The sequence below is a fragment of the Aquarana catesbeiana genome, linkage group LG08 (genome assembly GCF_042186555.1).
Source record: "Aquarana catesbeiana isolate 2022-GZ linkage group LG08, ASM4218655v1, whole genome shotgun sequence".
Classification (NCBI taxonomy): Eukaryota; Metazoa; Chordata; class Amphibia; order Anura; family Ranidae; genus Aquarana; species Aquarana catesbeiana.
This window is the reverse complement of record NC_133331.1, coordinates 228,643,217-228,665,119: the sequence shown is the minus strand read 5'-3', so window position 1 is coordinate 228,665,119 and position 21,903 is coordinate 228,643,217. Positions and strand designations below refer to the sequence as shown.

Below are 21,903 nucleotides of genomic sequence, written 5' to 3'. Positions count from 1 at the left end.
AAAAAACCTTCTGCCTTTAGAACCACTTTAAAGGTATTTTGCTTATATATATTTTTTTTCTAACCAACAGGCCTCTAATATAGATGATGTCCTAAGCCACCACACAAGCTTCCTTGATAACTGTCTGAAGGACTGCATGCTTACCAACCCAGAATTACTCAAAATCTTCTCAAAACTTATGTCTGTGTGCGTCATGTTTACGAACTGCATGCAGGTACATTCCAGACATTCATTTGCTCATTATTGGCCTTGGTATTTCTATTGTTGTACTGTACAAAATCCTATCATCTCTATGTTAAAACTAAGGTTAGACAATAAGGAGAATTCATATTTTATTGGCAAGTACATACAATTTTATAGCATAACATGTATAATAGGGTGTATGGGAAATGAGAAGCTGCCCAGAGGACTTAGTAATGTTAAAGATTTTAGATTGTAAACAAAAGGAAAGGAAACGTGTAGAAGAAGAATACGAAACAAATGTAACACTTTGGGGTTTTTTTTCACAAAAATGTCACCGTTTTTCTGTATACAGTTAGGAAGTATATACCTTCATATGGCAGGTCAGCAACAGTTCTGGTAGTGTTGAAGGCCAGACTGCCCCTCTCTCCTTTCCAAAGCTTTTCTGCTGGGCTGTCAACAGTTTCAATGGCCAATATAAAAGTGGAAGATGCCAACCTTTGATACTGCCCGTTAAAATGTGCATAGAAGATTGGAGCTGCATTGAATGCTTGTGAATGTATTTGAAATACAGGCAGTTCTTGGTGTATGCATGATACTGCTGGAGTGCTTTAATTTTCTTCTGCCATCTGAATGACATTCAAGACATCCTGGAAAAACTGAAAATTGCCTATCAAATATCAAATACCATAATTTTCCTTTCCTGAAGGACTCCATGGCAGCATGTGTTTGGGTAGCTCCGCCCTCACTTCTACCACATAGGACCCCACTCCCATAAACTTTAGGCTGAGCCAGATGCTGCGTTCCATTACCAACCTACTCGTGACACTGCGAGGGAACTCCTGCTGCCATGAGTCCATCAGGAAAGGAAAATTAAGTAAGTATTTGATAGGAAATTTCCCATTTTCCTGACAGACTCTATGGCAACATACTTTTGGGAACTAACTAGCCACACAAACAACATGGGCGGGAGTGCTGAGCAAAAGAACAAACAAAAGAACGTTTTAATTGAAACATTTTCAGGCCAAAAAAAACAGAAGATAAAGATGCAGGCTCAACACAATAGTGAGGCTTAAATGTGAGGCTTAAATGTGTGAATGGATGATCAAGAGGCTGTCCTGCATATTACTTTGAGAGTCACATGGTGAGAAGCCACTCAGGACGTTGACACCATTCTTGTCAAATGCGCAGTCATCACCTCTGGGAGAACCAAGCTCTTAGCCCTATGTGCCTGATGGATGGCTTGCACAATCCAGGTAGCGATTGAAAGATTCCTCTGGGCCCATGACATAATTGGCTCTATTTCTTGCAGAAGGCTCAGACTGTGCGCACCCCCTGCCTCTTTATGTAAGAGACCGCGATAGTGCTTCGGGCCGCGTCGAACTGGACCCCGAGATACACGAGAGACTGTGTGGCTCTTTTGTTAATTTTACAGCCAGCAAGACTTTGGAGAAAACATAGTTACCTAGTTGGTGAGGTTGAAAAAAGACACAAGTCCATCAAGTCCAACCTGTGTGTGTTTTTATGTTAATAAATAGTACATTGTATCCCTGTATGTTGTGGTCGTTTAGGTGCCCATCTAATAGTTTTTTTAATTATTGATGCTCCCTGCTGAAACCACTGCATGTGGAAAAGAATTCCACATCTTTACCGCTTTTACAGTAAAGAACCCTCTACGCAGTTTAAGGTTAAACCGCTGCTATTCTAATTTTTGTGAATGGCCGCATGTCTTTTTAAATTCCCTTGCGCTGAAAAGTTTTATCCCTATTGTGAGGTCACCAGTATGGTATTTGTACATTGAAATCATATCCCCTCTCAATCAAAAACGTGATTTATTCATGGAAAGTTCATCATAAACCTGTTGTAACAGAGCTAAAGTTTAACTCAATTTTCAGGCAAAATTTGTTGTTAATCCACTGCTCCACATTCCTTTCACTCATTTTTCACCAACAGCGCAATGTGCACACATGTTTTTTTTTTTCTTCTGCTACTCTGTAAAGACTGAGACAACTGGTCTTCGACCCAGGCGAGTATGAGTTAATAGTGTAAATGGCTGTGTGACTCACCACCATAGTGCTGCTCCGCGGGCATTCTAGTAATTTAAACTGTCACACCTCATACTACGTATGTGCAATTCTTATATTATATTTGTTATCCTTTTATCAAATACAGCAACTGTTCATTGGGAATATATATATATATATATATATATATATATATATATATATATATATATATATAAAAATATATATATTTTTTTTTTTTAGCGATTTACACAGAGCATGCAGGTGCAGACAGAGATGGAGCGTCTGACACTGGAACGTGGAACCATGATGGGACCACCCACACAGAATGAGAAAACAGAAGAAGCCGTGAAGAAGAAACTAACATCTAAGGTGAAGCCAGCAATTTCTGCACGTTTAGACACAATCCTATAGCTAAACAAAAATAATAACACAAGTTCCCCCCAGTGGCAAGTACAGTAGATGACCGCATAAGCTGTCAGTACATGCCTGTTGGTGGTATACAACTACTGTTTAAAGCCCCCACAATTATTTAAAGGAGATTAGATAGCATTGTTCCCCTTTCTCATACCCACAATGCATTTTTCAGTCCCTGCATGTCCATTTGGAAAGTCTTGATTACATATCTGAGTTGGTAAACCCCAGACAGTGCTGCAGTAGGAACAAAGGGGGTTTCTTTCTTTTTCAGTTTCTGGCAGAGCATGTTGATGCTTTTCATTCTTCAACTGGTTTTGAATCCACCATCAACAATTTCGACAGCAACTTTTCCACACATCTCATGGACCTCCTTGATAAACTAAGCATGTACAGTACCAATGACTGCGAGCACAGCATGATCAACATTATATACAGGTGAGAGAATTATCACAGTTGAAATGTTTCACAAAATGCTTTTGCTATTGATGTAAGGCAGGCTATAGATTATATAATTTTCTTTCCTTCCACCGCAGGTGGAAGGAGAGTAAATTGCTAGATACCTCTATCAACACAGGCAGTGTTGATGGGGGAATCCCTCCTGCAACACTATTGTGTTCTGATGGCACTAATTATTAGATAGATCGACTTGTGTACAACCAGCTAGCCCATACATGGATTGAAATTTTGATCCATGTATGGCCCGCTTAAGAGTTATATTTTTGGGGGGAAAAGTCCCCCAGATCAGGCATTGTAAAACCATTGACAGGCTTTTTAGCAAATGTAATTGCAGACTTTAATCAAATAATTTTCTGTAGATATTGAGGGAGAGATATTGATATTTTTTTAGGTACTTTGCCAAAAATGAAACTACCAGTGCAGTAAACCAGAGGACTTTTGTGGGAATGCCTTTTGTTTAAAACAGGCTGCCTATAATTTGACCTATCCCTATGCAGAATGCTGGTAGAGGCAATGAGTTAATTACTGGAGGAAGGCTGCCAAAATCCTGTCTGCAAAATAATTGTTGGCTGTAAATTGAAATGGAAAGTTATTTTTAAAGTGAACAAAGACAATGTTGTGTGTTTTTTTTGCAATTCTGGAACATTATAGCAAGTTCTCCTGTGGCCCCCATCAGCACCGCTTTTGCTTTAATAACATTTATGCCCAATTTCTACACTCCTTGGGTTAAATGTTTCTTAAAGTGGAGCTTCAACCAAAAGGGTAAGTTCTGCTTTAAGTCCTCCACCCCCCTGCTCTACCACATTTGGCTTTTTTTTTTTTTGGGGGGGGGGGGGGGTCTTTGGGTACATAATTTTGACAGGTACCCACTCCCACTTCTGCTCAGTTCTAGGCGATCTGAGTGGAAGTTTGGCCTCCCTTCTCTTCATCCGCAGCTTTCTGAGACACATCAAAGGTCCCAGAAGGCTGCAGGACCATTCACCATGTGTAGCATGGCTCACACATGCGCAGTAGGAAGCCGACTGTGAAGCCGCAAGCTGTCACAGCCAGCTTTCCACACTAAAGATGTCGGCGCGAGGGACCCAAGGACCAGTGAAGAACTAGCCCAGTTGAGAATGGTGCTGGATCCCTGGATAGGTAAGCAAGTGTCCTTTTTATGAAGTCAGCAGCTACAGTAAAGATATGGAATTCACTTCCACAGTTGGTGGTGTAAGCAGGAAGTATTAATAGTTTAAAAAAAAACTCTTGGACGTGTATCTTAGGCAGCACAGTGTACGGGAATACGGAAAATCATTATGAACACGAATACCTACACATGTATCTATGTACAGGATTTGTAGGATTTTGTGAATTTTTTAATTTTGCTTTATCTAGATTAAGGAACCCCTTTAACTCTAGGGAATGAGAAATCAGGTGTAATATTTACTTTACTCCTCGCTATGGTGCTCTTCTCTGCTGTGACTTGTGAATGGTCCCTAGCTTGTCCTTACTTACAGTTCTGTTGGCTCTGCATTGTACTTAAAATGATTGTGTGACCACAGCTAAAAATGCCTTATAGAGGCTTTGGTGTGCCAGTTTGCACAGATGGAGAAAGCCTGCTAGAGTAAGGTAAGATGAGGAAGACATTATTCCTCATCCCCTAGAATTGATGAGCATTTAACCTATGCAGTGCGGTGGGGCCCCACTGCATGGATAGTTTTTGTTATTCCCAGGGTTGAGTTTTAAATTGGAGTGGCTTGTGCATTATTTGTATGTTATGCCAATTTACCCAGCCAACACCTTTTTTGTTTTGGATATTGTTGGAAGCAGGTAGACCTTCTGTTGGGTTTTTATTGCTGTCTGTGTTCCCGTTCATGGGACCTTCTATAACTTCCTGTCCTCCATACAGTGGTCATTGAAACAGAAATTTTCTTGATTCCTAGAGAAATCTCTCAAATGGTAATAATAAAAAAAAAACATTTAAAAAAAGGTTTTGTTAAATCCTGGTCTGCGGGCCTGGGACATGAGATCTCCACCAAAGACTGGCAACGTCTTACTTATTTACACATAAATCTTCCATTTCCTGCTAGGCTCAGGAAAACAATTTCAAAATCTTATTACCTTGCTATGGAGACCCCGTCACACTTCATAAGCCTTTCCCTTCTACTTCTAGCATGTGCTAGAGGGGTACATATATCCACATCTGGTGGGGGTGTTCCAAAATATGTCCCTTTTGGCAGACTATTATTGACATCTATAATAAGATGTACGACTAATCCATGCGACCCTCCCTGGAAATAGCTTTACTATCCATATTACCTGGCTTCCCAGAAAAGAAGCCTTTTAAGTTTTTTTTTCTTTTGTTGGCTAGACAAGTTATACCGCTTTTTTGGAAATGGTCAGCTTCTCTTCCACTTTCTCTTTGGGTCGCCACCCTAAATGATGTTATGTGCATGTAAAAAACAATAGTGCTCGACGCTGACAATTTTGAGATTCAAAACACTTTGGTATATCCTTACTAAATCATCTAGTCTTTATTTTTTTCTTGTGTTTTTTTCAATATCCACTCGGGATATTTCCACTATCTTACTACTACAGTTGGACTGGGGCCTTATGCCTGCCGTCCTGGCCCCGTTCCTTGGGATACTAGATAAACTGTGAGGTACATATATATTTGGACACAGGCACAATTTTCATACTTTTGGCTCTGTGTGTCACCAGAATAAAGTTAAAACAAAACAGTCCAAATGAATTTGAAGTGCAGACTTTCAGCTTTAATTTAAGGGGTTGAACATAAATATCAAGTACAAATTTTAGGAAATGCAACCATTTTTATACACAGTCCCCCCATTTTCAGGGGCTCAACTGTAATTGGACAAATTAATATAATCATAAATAAAATGTTAATTTTTAATATTTTGTTGAGAATCCTTTACTGGCAATGACTGCCTGACGTCTGGAACCCCATGAACATTAGCAAAGACTGGTTTTCCTCCTTTCTGATGCTTTGTTAGGCTCTAACTGCAGCTGTCTTCAGTTGTTCTTTATTTGTGGGTCTTTCTGCCTTTAGTTTTTCCTTCAGCAAGTGAAATGCATGCTCAATTGGGATGAGATCAGGTGATTGACTTGGCCATTGCAGAATATTCCACTTCTTTTCCTTCAAAAAGTGCTGGGTTGCTTTTGCAGTGTGTTTTGGAGCATTGTCCATCTGTACTGTGAAACACCGTCCAATCAACTTTGCTGCATTTGGCTGAATCTGGGCTGACAGTATATCTCTAAACACTGCGGAATTCATCCGGTTGCTTCTTTCTTCTGTCACATCATAAATAAACACCAATAACCCGGTGCCACTGGAAGCCATGCATGCCTATGCCATCACACTGCCTCCACTATGTTTTACAGATGACATTGTGTGCTTTGGATCATGAGCTGTTCCAAGCCTTCTCCACACCTTTTTTCTTCCCGTCATTCTGGTACAGATTAATCTTAGTTTCATCCGTCCAAAGAATGCTTTTCCAGAACTGGTCTGGCTTTTTTAGGTGTTTTTTGGCAAAGTCTAATCTGGCTATTCTATTCTTCAGGCTTATGAATGGTTTACATCTTGTGGTTGAACCCTCTATATTTGCTCTTGTGAAGTCTTCTCTTGATTGTAGACTTTGACAATGATATGCCCACCTCCTGGAGAGTGTTCTTCACTTGTCTGGATGTTGTTAATTGGTTTTTCTTTGCCATAGAGAGGATCCTGCAATCATCCACCACTGTTTTCTTCCGTGGACGTGCAGGCCTTTTTATGTTGCTGAGCTCACTAGTTCGTTCTTCTTTCCTCAGAATGTAGCAAACTGTTGATTTGGCCACTCCTAATGTTGCTGCTATCTCTCTGATGGATTTGTTTAGTTTTTGAAGCCTTACAATGGCCTGTTTCACTTGCATGGACAGCTCCTTTGAATGCAATGATGTAGGTTCACAGCAATAGATTCCAAACTTTGTATCAACTCCAGACCTTTTACCTGCTTAATTGATGAAGAAATAACAAAGGAGTAGCCGACACCTGGCCATGAAATAGCTTTTGATTCAATTGTCCAATTACTTTTCGTTCCTTTAAAAAGGAGGGATGGCTTTTTTTAAGAACTGTAATTCCTAAACCCTTCCTCCGATTTGAATGTACATACCCTCAAATTAAACCTGAGAGTGTGCACTTTCAACCCATATCTTAATGGATTATTCAGCCCATAGCCCAATGGATTATATAATTATAACTATAGCTTGATTATGTTTTGGTAAATACCTGAAAAATCTAAAATTGTGCCTGTGCCCAAAAATATATGGACCTAACTATACTTATTATACGTACTTTATGGTCTTTGTCACTTATGTTTGATTTACTATATGTTATTTTTGTTCTTTGTATATGGACGAATGTTTCAACCTTGTTGGCTACCAAGCTTAATCATCTACAAATGTTTATCCCATTGGCTCATTTCTGTGCTGTTTTGTTTTACTAAAACTTTGATAACATTTTTTTATGGACAAATATTTTATTAGAATAGGAAAGTGATAGAACCTTCGTTAGGAATTTTTTTCTGCTTGTTTCTAATTCTGGAACTTTCACCTCATCCTTTTGTCCCAAAAGCAATGATTACAAAGACCAGAAAGTACAGCAAATTTAACTATCAAGGACAAAAGCAGCAATAAAAAAAATTGACAGGGGGTTTTATCAGTTGCACATCCTGGCCAAAACAGAGGTAGAGTTCTTCGGCATAAAAGTTTTTGTGGGACTTGTTTATTAGATCGGTATAAAGAGACTTAAGGATATATTGTACTGTGCCTTGAAAAAGTATTTATACCCCTTGAAATCTTCCACATTTTGTCATGTTACAACCAAAAACATAAATGTAATTTATTGGGATCTTATGTAATAGGCCAACACGAAGTGTAAGAAAAACGATAAATGGTTTTCAATTTTTTTTCAAATAAATATCTGAAAAGTGTGGTGTGCATTTGTATTCAGCCCCTCTGAGTCAATACTTTGTAGAACCACCTTTGGCTGCAATTACAGCTTAAAGTCTTTTTGGCTATGTCTCTACCAGCTTTTCACATCTAGAGAGTGAAATTTTTGCCCATTGTTCCTTGCAAAATAGCTCAAGTTCTGTCAGATTGGATGGAGAGCGTCCGTGAATGGCAATTTTCAAGTCTTGCCACTGATTTTCAATTGGATTTAGGTCTGGACTTTGACCGGGTATTCTAACACATGAATATGCTTTGATCTAAACCATTCCATTGTAGCTCTGGCTGTATGTTTAGGGTCATTATCCTGCTGGAAGGTGAACCTTCGCCCCAGTCCAAGTCAAAACCTTTTGCAGACTCTAACAGGTTTTCTTCTAAGATTGCCCTGTATTTGGCTCTATCCATCTTCCCATCTCTCTGATCAGTTTCCCTGTCCCTGCTGAAGAAAAGAATCCCCACAACATGATGCTGCCACCACCATGTTTTACGGTGGGGATGGTGTGTTCAGGGTGATATACAGTGTTAGTTTTCCCCCACACATAGCGTTTTGCTTTTAGGCCAAAAAGTTAAATTTTGGTCTCATCTGACTAGAGCACCTTCTTCCACATGTTTGCTGTGTCCCCCGCATGGCTTCTCGCAAACTGCAAACGGGACTTCTTATGGCTTTCCTACAACAATGGCTTTCTTCTTGCCACTCTTCCATAAAGGCTAGATTTGTGGAGTGTAGGACTAATAGTTGTCTTGTGGACAGATTCTCCCACCTGAGCTGTGGACCTCTGCAGATCCTCCAGAGTTACCATGGGCCTCTTGGCTGCTTCTCTGATTAATGCTCTCTTGCCCAACCTGTCAGTTTAGGTGAACAGCCATGTCTTGGTAGGTTTACAGTTGTGCCATATGCTTTCCATTTTCGGATGGTGGATTGAACAGTGCTCCGTGAGATGTTCAAAGCTTGGGATTTTTTTTTTTTACCTAACCTTGCTTTAAACTTCTCCACAACTTTATCCCTGACCTGTCTGGTGTGTTCCTTGGCCTTTATGATGTGAGGGCTTCACAGAACTGGGATTATACTGGGATTAAATTACACTCAATTGGACTCCATTTACTAATTAGGAGACTTCTAAAGGCAGTTGGTTCCACTAGATTTTAGTTAGGGGTATCAGAGTAAAGGGGGCTGAATACAAATGCACGCCACACTTTTCAGATTTTTATTTGTAAAAGAAAATTTGAAAACCATTTTTCTTTATCGTACATCATGGGACACAGAGCCTTAAGTAATTACTTACGTTTTTTCGCCAGTGTCCAAGGTGTTGGTCACGAGTAAAGATGTGCTCTGAGGAGCTCCAGGAGGGATCCATGCTGGATTTAAATAGCCTCCATAGACCAGATCCATCCAAAGTGCCAATGAGGCCCAAGTGGATGGTACCTGGGGCCTCGTATCCGAAGCACAAGGTTTTTGCCTGTAACACCTCTCTTTGCAGGGCTGGACCCCAGGAACCCAGGGCTTAGGTCTTGCTACATTACCTAAAGCTTTCCTGGTGGGGTGCTTTTACAGGTCCAAGGGAGTTGGAACCCTGATATCTAGGGACCCGGTCCTTGAAGGTTTGTTAAACGCAGCTCGGCGTGATGGGTGAAGGTTGGATTGTCTGTTAATTCAGCAAATCCTCGGCGGGCATAAGGTAAGGGAAGAAACTTAGGAACTGAAAAGTCTACCTATGTATTCTTCTATTAGGGAAAAAAGAGGAAGGACACTTTTTTTCCCAGCACTAGGCTGAACTTTATAGCAGCTTTAATGTCATGACTATATTCAGCGATTAAGTGCAATTGTATAGTGCCACTGTTTTTGTACTTAGGACTGTGCCTACTGAAAAAGACACCACAAAGACCAAAAAGGTACTAAAGGTTTCAGCCCCAGGCGCTAGGATCTCGAGTCGCATTTCCACGCTGTCATCCTCGCCTGAATTACCAGTTATGGCAAGCCAGGGTCTGCCTTTGGAACAAATTGATGGTGCAAATTCTTCTCACATCTCAGCCCCTGTATACGTGACTGAAGATGTCCTTTCCTCCACCCTGCAGGGTCTGGAAGGAAGATTAGCGGCTTTAATCGCATCCTCCATTCAAATGGATAGGAAGCGTGCTAGATCCCCCTCCCCCACTTCAGAACTTGGGGGGGAACAGTGGGCACAGGATGAGGTGTTACCCTCAGGCGATCAGGAGGAAAAACAAACCAATGATGATTCCTCTGCGGTGGAAACAATGGTAGATGTGCCTTTTTCAGCCTCTCAAATCTGAGATAGTGCTGATACAATCTCTTACGGAGATGGTTCGTTCTACTTTCATGCTACCTCTAATGGAGTCTCCTGAAAGCTCGGTTTCTTCCTTGGATTCCTTAACCACCTCAATACCGGGTCTATTCTGGCACTCCTCTCCTACATGTAAAAATCATAATTTTTTTGCTAGAAAATTACTCAGAACCTCGAAACATTATATATTTTTTTTAGCAGACACCCTAGGGAATAAAATGGCGGTCATTGCAACTTTTTATCTAGCACGGTATTTGCGCAACAATTTTTCAAACAAGAAAACAGTAAAGTTAGCCCAATTTTTTTGTATAATGTGAAAGATGATGTTACGCCGACTAAATAGATACCTAACATGTCACGCTTTAAAATTTCGCACACTCATGGAATGACGCCAAACTTCACTACTTAAAAATCTCCATAGGCGACACTTTAAAACTTTTTACAGGTTACATGTTTAGAGTTATAGAGGAGGTCTAGAGCTAGAATTGTTGCTCGCTCACTAACACACGTGGTGATACCTCACATGTGTAGTTTGAACGGTGTTTACATATGTGGGCGGGACTAACATGTTTGTTCGCTTCTGAGCGTGAGCTACCAGGGACAGGGGCATTTTAAAAATGTTTTTATTTTATTTTACTTTATTTTTTTTTTATCACTTTTATTACTATTACAAGGAATGTAAACATCCCTTGTAATAGGAATCATTCATGACAGGTCCTCTTTATGGAGAGATGCGGAGTCAATAAGACCTCTCTCCTCCAGCCTGGAAAGCATGAGAATGAGAAAAAAAATTCACCGATCTCATGCTGACAGCTGCGATCGCGGCTTTGTTTCCTCCTGGGAACCCGGGCGTGAAGTCATAATGTCGCGCCCGGCCTCTGACGGTCATAGAGATGACTGGTGACCATCTGGCCACCGGAAATCTCCATCGTCATCATCCGGAGCTGGACGATTCTTTCCCTGGTTCCCCGATGGCACGGGGGAGCCCGGAGAAGCACCGGATGGCGGCGGGAGGGGGGATGTCCCCTCCCGTCGCCTGTAGGAACGATCAAGCGGCGGAATTGCAGCTATGATCTTTCTTATGGTGTACAGAATCGCCGGCTGAAAACAAGGACATCTGAATGATGCCTGTAGCTGCAGGCATCATTCAGATATTCCCACTGAAAGTCCAGGACATCATATGATGCCCTTGGGCGGGAAGTGGTTAAAACCTTCTCAGCCTTTGCATTCATTTCCTGCACATGCATTACTAGAACAGCTTATTTTTGCTGAATGGGATCACCCGGATAAACATTTTCTCCCTCCTAAGAGATTTTCAATTCTCTATCCCCTGGAGGAAAAATTCTCCAAAAAATGAAAAGTACCAGCAGTTGACGCTGCGATTTCCAGTGTGAATAAAGGCCTAACTTGTCCTGTAGACAATGCACAAATGCTTAAGGATCCAACAGATAAAAAGTTAGAATCCCTGTTAAAATCTACTTTTTCCTTGGCAGGTGGGGGCACTAGGTTGAACTGTATAGCAGCTTTAAAAAAGTCATGACTATTTTCAGCGATTTTAGTGCCTTGTGTATAGCGCCTCTGTTTTTTTGTACTTGGGACTATGCCTGCCAAAAAAGACACCACAAAAGCCAAAAGAGTAAATGTTTCAGCCCCAGGCATTGGGATTTCCAGCTGTATTTCCATGCTGTCATCCTCGCCTGAACTACCAATTATAGCAAGCCAGGGTGAGCCGTTGGAGCAAATTGATGGTGCAGCCGCCTCTCACATCTCAGCACCTGTATACGTGACTAAAGATGCCCTTTCCGCCTCCCTTCGGGATCTGGAAGAAAGATTAGCGGCTTTAATCGCATCCTCCATTCAAATGGATAGGAAGTGTACTAGGTCCCCCTCCCCTGCTTTGCAAGGGGAACAGTGGGCACACGATGAGGTTTTACCCTCAATCGATCAGGAAGAGAAACAAACCGATGATTCTTCTGCTGACGAAACAACGGTAGATTAACCTTTTTCAGCTTGTTAATCTGAAAAATTGCTGATACAAACTCTTACAGAAATGGTTCGTTCCACTTTCATGCTGCCTCCAATAGAGTCTCATGAAAACTTGGCTTCTTCCTTAGGTTCTTTAAAACCTTCTCATCTTTGCATGCGTTTCCTGCACATGCATTTACTTGAACAGCAGATGTTTAAGGATCCAACAGATAAGAAGTTGGAATCCCTGCTAGGATCTGCTTTTTTCCATAGCAGTTGCCATCACTCAGCCCTCAGTCGCCGCTATAGGCGTCTACCAATCCCTAAAGGACCAATTTAAACAGGCTCTTAGAGAGCTTCCTACACAACAAGCTCGAGATTTGGTTGAATTGCATAAGGCATTATGTTTTGCCATAGATGCCATTAAAGACTCTATTCACCAGGCATCCCCCCTTACGCTTATGCTTGTACATATGCGCAGAAAAATTGGTCAGCTGAAACACCATGTAAAAACCTCCTAACTGGGTTCCCCTTTTATGGTGAGCGACTGTTTGGAGAAGATTTGGATAAATATATCAAGACAATTTCTGCTGGGAAAAGTACTTTTTTAACCAGTCAATAGAAAATATAAACGCCCTTAATTTAAACGGGCTCTTTCCCTTGTGCCAGAGGCTTCCGCCTCTAGGCAGTGGTGACGGCCATCGCCGTCAAACCCAGGCTCAAAAGAAGCCCTGGGGTAGGAAATCTGCAAAACAGAATCCTAAATCCTCATCATGAAGAGGCAACCCCCCTCACCAAGGTGGGGGGAAGACTTCTGCAATTTTCAAAAGTCTTGAAAAAGGAAATTCAGGACAGATGGGTCATTTCCACGGTAACTCTGGGGTGCAAGCTGGAATTTCAGGACTTTCCACCATCTCGCTTCCTGAGGTCGAGCGTTCCCAAAGATCCAGAGTAAAAACAATCTGTTTCAGGCACTAGACTGATTAATATCTCAAGGGATGATCATACAGATACCCACAAGAGAGCAAGGTCTGGGATTTTATTCAAACCTTTTTATGGTACCAAAACCAAATGGAGATGTCAGACCCATTCTAGATCTAAGAAAAGCTAAATCAATTCCTAAGTTGTAAAGCGCTACGTAAACTGTTGGCGCTATATAAATACTGTATAATAATAATAATAATTCCTGAAGATCCACTCCTTTCGCATGGAGGCAATCAGGTCGGTAGTTTCTATCCTTTTAGGAAGAGAACTTCTGGCATCAATCGACATCAGGGATGCATATCTGCATGTCCCTATATTTCTTGCTCATCAAATGTTTCTGCGGTTCGAGTTAGAACAGCAGCATTTTCAATTTGTAGCCCTGCCCATTGAGCTAGCCATAGCACCTTGGGTGTTCACCAAAGTGCTGCCCCCACCTCTAGCCAGGTTAAGGGCACAGGGCATAACAATCGTAGCGTACCTAGACGATCTATTTTTTTATAGATCAAACGGTGACTCGTTTGGAGCAAAGTGTACGCTCTACAACTAACTATTTGAAAAGTTTGAGTTGGATTCTCAACCTAGAGAAATCTTCCTTAATACCGCTAAAAAGGCTGGAGTACTTGGGTCTGATCATAGACACAGCCCAGGAAAGGGTGTTCTTGTCTCAAGCAAAAATCAATTCCATAAGAGAGCTGGTGCAGAGGGTCAGGTCAAATGGCAATTCCTCCATTCGCCTCTGCATGAGCCTGCTAGGAACCATGGTAGCTTCATTTGAAGCAGTTCCCTATGCCCAGTACCATTCAAGACTGTTGCAAAACAGTATCCCGTCTGCTTGAAACAAATCAATTCAAGCTTTAGACTTACCAATGTGGCTGTCCCCAAGAGTGGCCCAAAGCCTCACTTGGTGTTTATTAACCCAGAATCTGCTGAAAGGAAAATCCTTCAGACCAGTCATCTGGAAAGTGGTAACGACGAATGCCAGCCTAGGGAGCAGTACTAGAAAAGATAACTGTCCAAGGACAGTGGTAAAGAACCGAAAGAATCTTGTCCATCCATATCCTACAGATTCGGGCAGTACGTCTGGCTCTAAAGGCCTGGACCTTTCAGGTTACGCGATTGTCCTGTCTGGATTCAATGCAATGGCTGTGGCCTATATCAATCACCAAGGGGGCACCAAAAGTCTCTCAGCGCAGAAAGAGGTGAACCATATTCTAACTTGGGCAGAAAGGAATGTTCCATGCCTATCTGCAATCTTCATTCCGGGAGTAGAGAATTGGCAGGCGGACTTCTTGAGTCACCAGCAGTTATTCCCAGGGGAATGGTCTCTTCACCCTGACATATTTTGGGTTGTTTGTCAAAGATGGGGGACTCTGGACGTGGATCTTCTAGGTCCATCCATGAACCATCCAGGTTCAACACAAAGTTGGTCAACTTTGTGGCCAGAACAAGGGATCCATTTGCATGCGGAACAGATGCGTTAGTGACTCCATGGGATCAGTTCTCACTGATCTATGCATTCCCCCCTATTCAGTTGCTGCCTCGACTTCTTTGCAGGATCAAGCTGGAAAGAAAGCCGATAATTCTGGTGGCACCAGCATGTCCTAGAAGGTCATAGTAAGCAGAAATCGTAAAGATGGCAGTGGAGGGCCCATGGTCCCTCCCACTACGGCCAGATCTTCTATCTCAGGGACGGATTATTCCATCCTTCCTTACGGTCTCTAAATTTAACGGCTTGGCTATTGAAACCCACATTTTAAAGAAACGTGGGCTTTCCAGGTCAGTTATCTCTACCCTGATTAATGCTAGGAAGCCAGCTTCCAGAACTATATATTATAGAGTCTGGAAGGCTTATGTTTCCTGGTGAGAATCCAAGGGTTGGCACCCTCGGAGATATATCATAGGCAGAATTCTTGCCTTTCTACAATTAGGGGTAGAAATGAAATTGGCCTTAAGTACTATTAAAGGCCAAGTCTCAGCTTTATCAGTCTTATTTCAAAGACCACTTGCTACTCATTCTTTAGTCCGGGGCTTTATACAAGTGGTGACGCGGCTTATTCCGCCCGTCAAACCTCCCTTGAACCCTTGGGACTTAAACTTAGTTTTGTCTGTGTTAAAAAAAACAGACATTTGAACCAATACAACATATTCCCTTAGTCCTTCTGACAAGGAATTTGGTATTTTTGGTTGCTATATCCTCAGCAAGGAGGGTTTCGGAATTGGCTGCTCTTTCTTGTAAAGAGCCATATTTGATTTTTCATGAGGAGAGATTGGTGTTACGCCCTCATCCAGATCTTTTGCCAAAAGTGGTTTCAGGTTTTCACCTGAACCAAGGTATTGTCCTGCCATCGTTTTTTCCAAAACCATGTTCCAGGGAAGAAAAGTCACTACATTGTCTTGATGTGGTGAGAGCAGTGAAGATCTATTTAAAGGCAACTGCTCAGATTTGTAAGACTGATGTCTTATTTATTCTGCCAGAGGGTCCTAAGAAAGGACAGGCAGCGTCGATATCCACTTTCACTAAGTGGATTCGGCAAGTTATAATTAAAACTTATAATTGAAGGTATAAGATTCCCCCTTTTCAAGTTAAGGCGCACTCTACCAGGGCAGTTAGTGCTTCTTAGGCAATGCGTCATCAGGCCTCCATGGTTTAGATCTGTAAGGCTGCAACTTGGTCTTCAGTGCATATATTCACAAAATTTTATCAAGTGGATGTAAGGAGGTATGAGGATATCGCCTTCGGGTGCAGTGTGCTGCAGGCAGCAGTATAGGTCCTCAAGTCTGGGGGTACCTTCCGGGTTGTGTCTCCCTCCCCTCAAGTAGCATTGCTATGGGACGTCTCATTACGATATAGAAAATAGGATTTTTATAGCGGCTTACCTGTAAAATCCTTTTCTTGGAGTACATCATGGGACACAGAGGTCCCTCCCCTCTTTTTTGGGATTTAAGTATATTGCTTTGCTACAAAAACTGATGTCCTCCTGGAAGGAGGAAGGGTTATATAGGGAGTGAACATCCTGGATTGGGTATACCAGCGTCCATCACCTGAAGGTGTCTTATAACCCATTAAGTAATTACTTAAGGCTCTGTTTCCCATGATGTACTCCAAGAAAAGGATTTTACAGGTAAGCTGTTAGAAAAATCCTATTATCATTTTCCTTCCACTTCACAATTATGTGCCACTTTGTGTTGGTCTAACACATAAAATCCCAATAAAATACATTTACGTTTTTGGTTGTAACATGACAAAATGTGGAACATTTCAAGTGGTATAAAATACTTTTTTTAAGGCACTGTATGAACAGTCTAATTTATGCTTTTTATTTTCTTATAAAATTGGGAAAATAAGTGGTGACATTTGTGTTCCTTCTACTTACCCTACACATTCACATCTTTTCTCAAAATCTTTATAATTCTGCCATATCATGTTGGTAAAGGAACATACATTACTGAGAATTCTATATGGTATAAGCAATATTTTAATAAACACTTTGTTTCACAGGTTGGATTTCAATGGTTTCTATACAGAACGTTTGAAGAGACTATCTGCAGAGAGAAGCCAAAAAACACCTTCACAGGCAGGACCCATATGACAGTCTGTGGCTACACAGTGACCCAGCCTTTCCCAAAACCATGACCAGCCTTTGGAAGCTATCCTGAAACTTCCTTCCCTGCATACACCCATCACTCATAGATTTTCACTTCTGTACAGTCACAGTTATTTGGTAATGCTGAAATGAAATAATTGTTTTCTAACTAACCTCTTGTCCAATCGACTGTTCTTTTGAGGATTATATCATCAAAAATGTAATTTAACTGCCTGGGTCTTTTCCAAACTGCAGAACATCTTGCCACCATTGGTATCTCTACAAGTATTACTTCTCAGTTTGACAACCAATTTGAATCCTGTTCCTTTATTTTACTAAGACACAGCTTCGTCATGTTAGAACTCATTTATGTATCATTATTCCTTAAAGACGAGCTCCAGGCAAAATTATTTTTTTACCATACAGGGGCTGTGCCTGCACTGCACGGGTCAACTGCTGGGTTTTCTCGGGGTGAGCAGAAAGCTTATGCTTTCTCCATCCTTCGATCCTCCGAAAAACTGCACTCCCCCACGGTCCAGCAGTGGACTGTTCCTGATCTATGGAGCCTGCTTTGGGGATGATGACATCAGGAACAGTGCATTATTCAAGACCGCTGGAATGCAGGGGTTCCAGACTTGTGTTGTGCTGGGAAGATTGGAGTATTAGATAAGCATATCTCGGCTTACCTCTCCCTTAGAAAAAAAACAGCAGTTAACCCATGCAATGCAGGCACAGCCCTACTGCATGCGAAAAAAATGTGCCCAGAGCTCAGCTTTAAAGACAGCAGCAAAGTTACTACTATAGGAGGTACCTACTTCAAAGAGTACTTGGGCCTAGCATTGGATATATTTTAAATACATATAACTTGCAAGTGTATGTGTGTGTGTGTGTGTGTGTATATATATATATATATATATATATATATATATATATATATATATGTACAACTCCTACTGGTATTTATTATTATCTCTCACAGTTATAACATTGATTCCCCTTACTATGTCCTCATAAGGTTTTCTGACCAGTAGGATAGGTGCCATGTTTGTTATCAACATTATCCAGATTGAGGATCTACAGTACTTCCTGATCTCTGAGATTCTCACTTTTTGGGACACAATCATATGAATCCTTGTACTCTGAGCAGTTCTTGGCTGTGTTCACACACATTTGACAGATCGGCCCCACCCACTGAAGCCTTTTATTTACTTTCTACAAAATTGTAATGTTGCTGTGTGTTTGCTGGGATTGAAAAGACTGATGAAATGCTTCCCCCTGCCTGCTGCAGACTGGTGGTATCTTCTCAGCCTTGGGAATTAACTAGACTGGAGCCTCAGGGACTGCTTTGTAATGAGAAAAATTAGAGGTTTCTTTTTTATAATGTATATTGTTGCTGAATATTGTGGATCATCAAGAATGTACATGTGCAGAGGTCCACTTTATTCAAATTTTAAGGAACTGTTGGATCCTCCTCATCCTTCCATTTTTTTTTCTATTTCATAAAATGGACAGATCCAAGTTTGGGCAGTGTTAAAAGGAGCAATGGGAGTAAGCTACTTCCACCACACTTTTTCATCCATGATTGGGAGTGTGGGTTATGTGATTGTGTTGTAAACATTTCTGTTAAAACCCCTTCCCGCCGACCGAACGCACATATGCGTCCTCGGCTTTCCGGGGTTATACCGGGATGATGCCCGCAGCTGCAGGCATCATCCCGGTACCGTTGTTTTCAGCGGGCGATCGGCTACCCGAGTATAACAACCGATGCGGCTAAAAGCCGCTCGGTTGTTATACCGGAGGAGCGGGAGGGGACATCCCCCCCCTCCCGCCGCTGTTACCGGGCCTCCCGTGCGATCGGGAGGCCCGGTGTCCATTCGGGAATCTCCGGCGGCTGGGGGCGGGCTGGAACGAAGCTGTGAGCGGCTTCGTTCCAGCCTCCTAATTGTAAACGCGGAAGCGACGTCATGACGTCACTTCCCGTTTACTCGGCTGCCAATGGCGCCGAATTTAAAAAAGTACACAGTATTCAGAATCGCCGTTTTCGGCGATCTGAATACTTTGAAGTGTAAAGGAGGGATGGGGGATCTTTTAGACCCCCCCATCCCTCCATAAAGAGTACCTGTCACCACATATTACTGTCACAAGGGATGTTTACATTGCTTGTGACAGCAATAAAAGTAAAAAAAAAAAAAAAAATTTTAAACACAATTTATAAAAGTACAAAAATAAATAAAATAAATAAATAAATAAAAAAAAATTTTAAAGCGCCCCCGTCCCCGCGAGCTCGCGCAGCGAAGAAAACGCATACGGAAGTCGCGCCCGCATATGTAAACGGTGTTCAAACCACACATGTGAGGTATCGCCGCGATCGTCAGAGCGAGAGCAATAATTCTAGCCCTAGACCTCCTCTGTAGCTCAAACCTGGTAACCGTAAAAAATTTTTAAAGCATCGCCTATGGAAATTCATAGGTACCGTAGTTCGTCGCCATTCCACGAGTGCGTGCAATTATAAAGGGTGACATGTTTGGTATCTATTTACTCGGCGTAACATCATCTTTCACATTATACAAAAAAATTGGGGTAACTTTACTGTTTGGATTTTTTAAAATTCATGAAAGTGTCACTTTTCCAAAAATTTGCGTTTAAAACACCGCTGCACAAATACCGTGTGATAAAAAATATTGCAACAATCGCCATTTTATTCTCTAGACTCTCTTCTAAAAAAATATATATAATGTTTGGGGGTTCTAAGTAATTTTCTAGCAAAAAATACGGATTTTAACTTGTAAACACCAAATTTCAAAAATAGGCTTAGTCATGAAAGGGTTAAAGTGCAGCTTGTTTGATTGTCCATATGTCATTGCCATTGTTGTATCTTTGGGCCACAAAACACTAATGAAAGCCTTATTGAGTGTAGATGGAGTAGGAGCAATTTCACATTTAGCCAACAAGCTGCACTGTAGCTGAAATATATATTCTCTAGGAGAAGCTGGGGTTGAGAGTCTTTTATGTAATTCTCTCTAAAGGGTTGTAAAGGCATTTTTTTTTTTTTAAAGATTTTGCAGTGCATAATATGAGAGAGAGCAATATTTTTAGCAACTTGGCCTTAGTATCTTGATATGCTGGAATTTATATACAGTGCCTTGCAAAAATATTCACCCCCTTGGATTTTTTGTGTTTTGTTGCCTCACAACCTGGAATTAAATGGATTGTTTGAGGATTTGCATCATTTAATTTACAGAACATGCCCACAACTTTAAGATGCTTTTTTTTCTAAATTGTGAAGCAAACAACAAATAGGACAAAATAACAGAAAAAGTCGGTGTGCATAACTATTCACCCCCCTAAAGTCAATACTTTCTAGAGCCACCTTTTGCGGCTATCACAGCTCCAAGTCGCTTTGGATAAGTCTCTATGAGCTTGCCACATCTTACCACTGGGAATTTTGCCCATTCCTCCTTGCAAAACTGCCCCAGCTCCTTCAAGTTGGATGGTTTGCGCTTGTTAACAGCAATCTTTAAGTCTGACCACAGATTTTCTATTGGATTTAGGTCTGGGCTTTGACTAGGCCATTCCAACACATTTACATGTTTCCCCTTAAACCACTCAAGTGTTGCTTTAGCAGTGTGTGTTGAGGTCATTGTCCACCTGAAAGGTGAACCTCCGTCCTAGCCTCAAATCACACACATAGTGGTACAGGTTTTGCTCAAGAATATCCCTGTATTTAGCACCATCCATCTTTCCCTCAACTCTGACCAGTTTCCCAGTCCCGACTGCTGAAAAACATCCCCACAGCATGATGCTGCCACCACCATGTTTCTCTGTGGGGATGGTGTTCTTTGGGTGGACATCATTTCACTAATTATGTGACTTCTGAAGGTAATTGGTTGCACCAGAGCTTTTTATGGGCTTCATAACAAAGGGGGTGAATACATACACACATGCCAATTATCTGTTTTTATTACTGAAAAATATTTTTATGTATATATTTTTCTAATTTTACTTCACCAACTTAGACTATTTTGTGTTCTGATCCATCACATATAATTCAGATTTAAAAAAAAAACATTGAACTAAATAGGCTGTAATGTAACAAAATAGCCAAGGGGGTGAATACTTTTGCAAGGCACTGTAAATCATGGAAATCAACATAAATTGAGAGGAGGCAGGGGTCATTAGATCTCCATTTGGGGTCAATGGTAAAACGAATAATATACTGATGATCTATGTATATATACACTATGATCCACTTCAAAATCATTAGAAGCATATTCCTTTCCGAATGACAGAAAGCACAATCTATCTTTGCTATAAGTGTGGAAATCCTGCACTGTATGCCCACAGTAAGATTCAAACTTTATTGGACACTGACATAGAAACTGCTGCAAAGTGATTCGGACATTGCTTCATTTCCCAAGCAGGCAATATCTTTGCTATAAGCAGTACAGACATAATTCCTGTCCATCTTTTTTTACCTGCCGTTTGGTGTCTTTTACATTATACACATTTATTATGGTTATCACCGTTTGTGTATGAGATGGCAATATTTCTAATTTATACTTTTATGCAAAGCTTAACTAAAATAAGTCATGTAATGTGCAATGAATCTGACCTATTTTTATATTGTCGCACTGCTGTTTGAGCTGTGTTTACATTAACTATCAAATAAAATAAACTGCCGTTTTCACTAATGTTACTGTCAGTAGTTGGTTGAAAATAATTTTAGCTACATCCAAACATGGCAATGAAAAACAATTAAAAAATAAGTAAACCCAACATTTCATATTCCTGATATGTGCTTGCTGTACCATGTATTTGTATGAAAAAGTATCCTGTTCTCGTGGCAATGCTACCTTTGTGTGAAATACCTGGTGCTCCTGCCAATCCCTCTGCTTTCCTATTAAAAACTGACCACACGAGGCAGGAGAGCAAGGCGTGATCTGTTTTCTGGCTGTGCTGAGAACCCTGCGTGCTCTCCTCCAGTAATCATACTTTGGCTGTGCAGGAGTG

The 21,903-nt window shown here is 41.2% G+C and overlaps 1 protein-coding gene across 2 annotated transcripts in view; it reads left to right on the top strand.

Annotated features, from left to right (window-relative positions):
• The window catches only part of TUBGCP2 (tubulin gamma complex component 2), a 66,754-nt gene extending 45,170 nt beyond the window's left edge, over window positions 1-21,584 (top strand). For both annotated transcript variants that reach the window (XM_073596922.1, XM_073596921.1), the window contains exons 15-18: window positions 71-214; window positions 2,448-2,576; window positions 2,893-3,056; window positions 16,809-21,584. In XM_073596922.1, the coding sequence (XP_073453023.1) occupies window positions 71-214; window positions 2,448-2,576; window positions 2,893-3,056; window positions 16,809-16,899 (528 nt within the window). In that variant the 3' untranslated portion in view covers window positions 16,900-21,584. The remainder of the gene's footprint in view (window positions 1-70; window positions 215-2,447; window positions 2,577-2,892; window positions 3,057-16,808) is intronic.
• The last annotated feature ends 319 nt before the right edge of the window (window positions 21,585-21,903 follow it).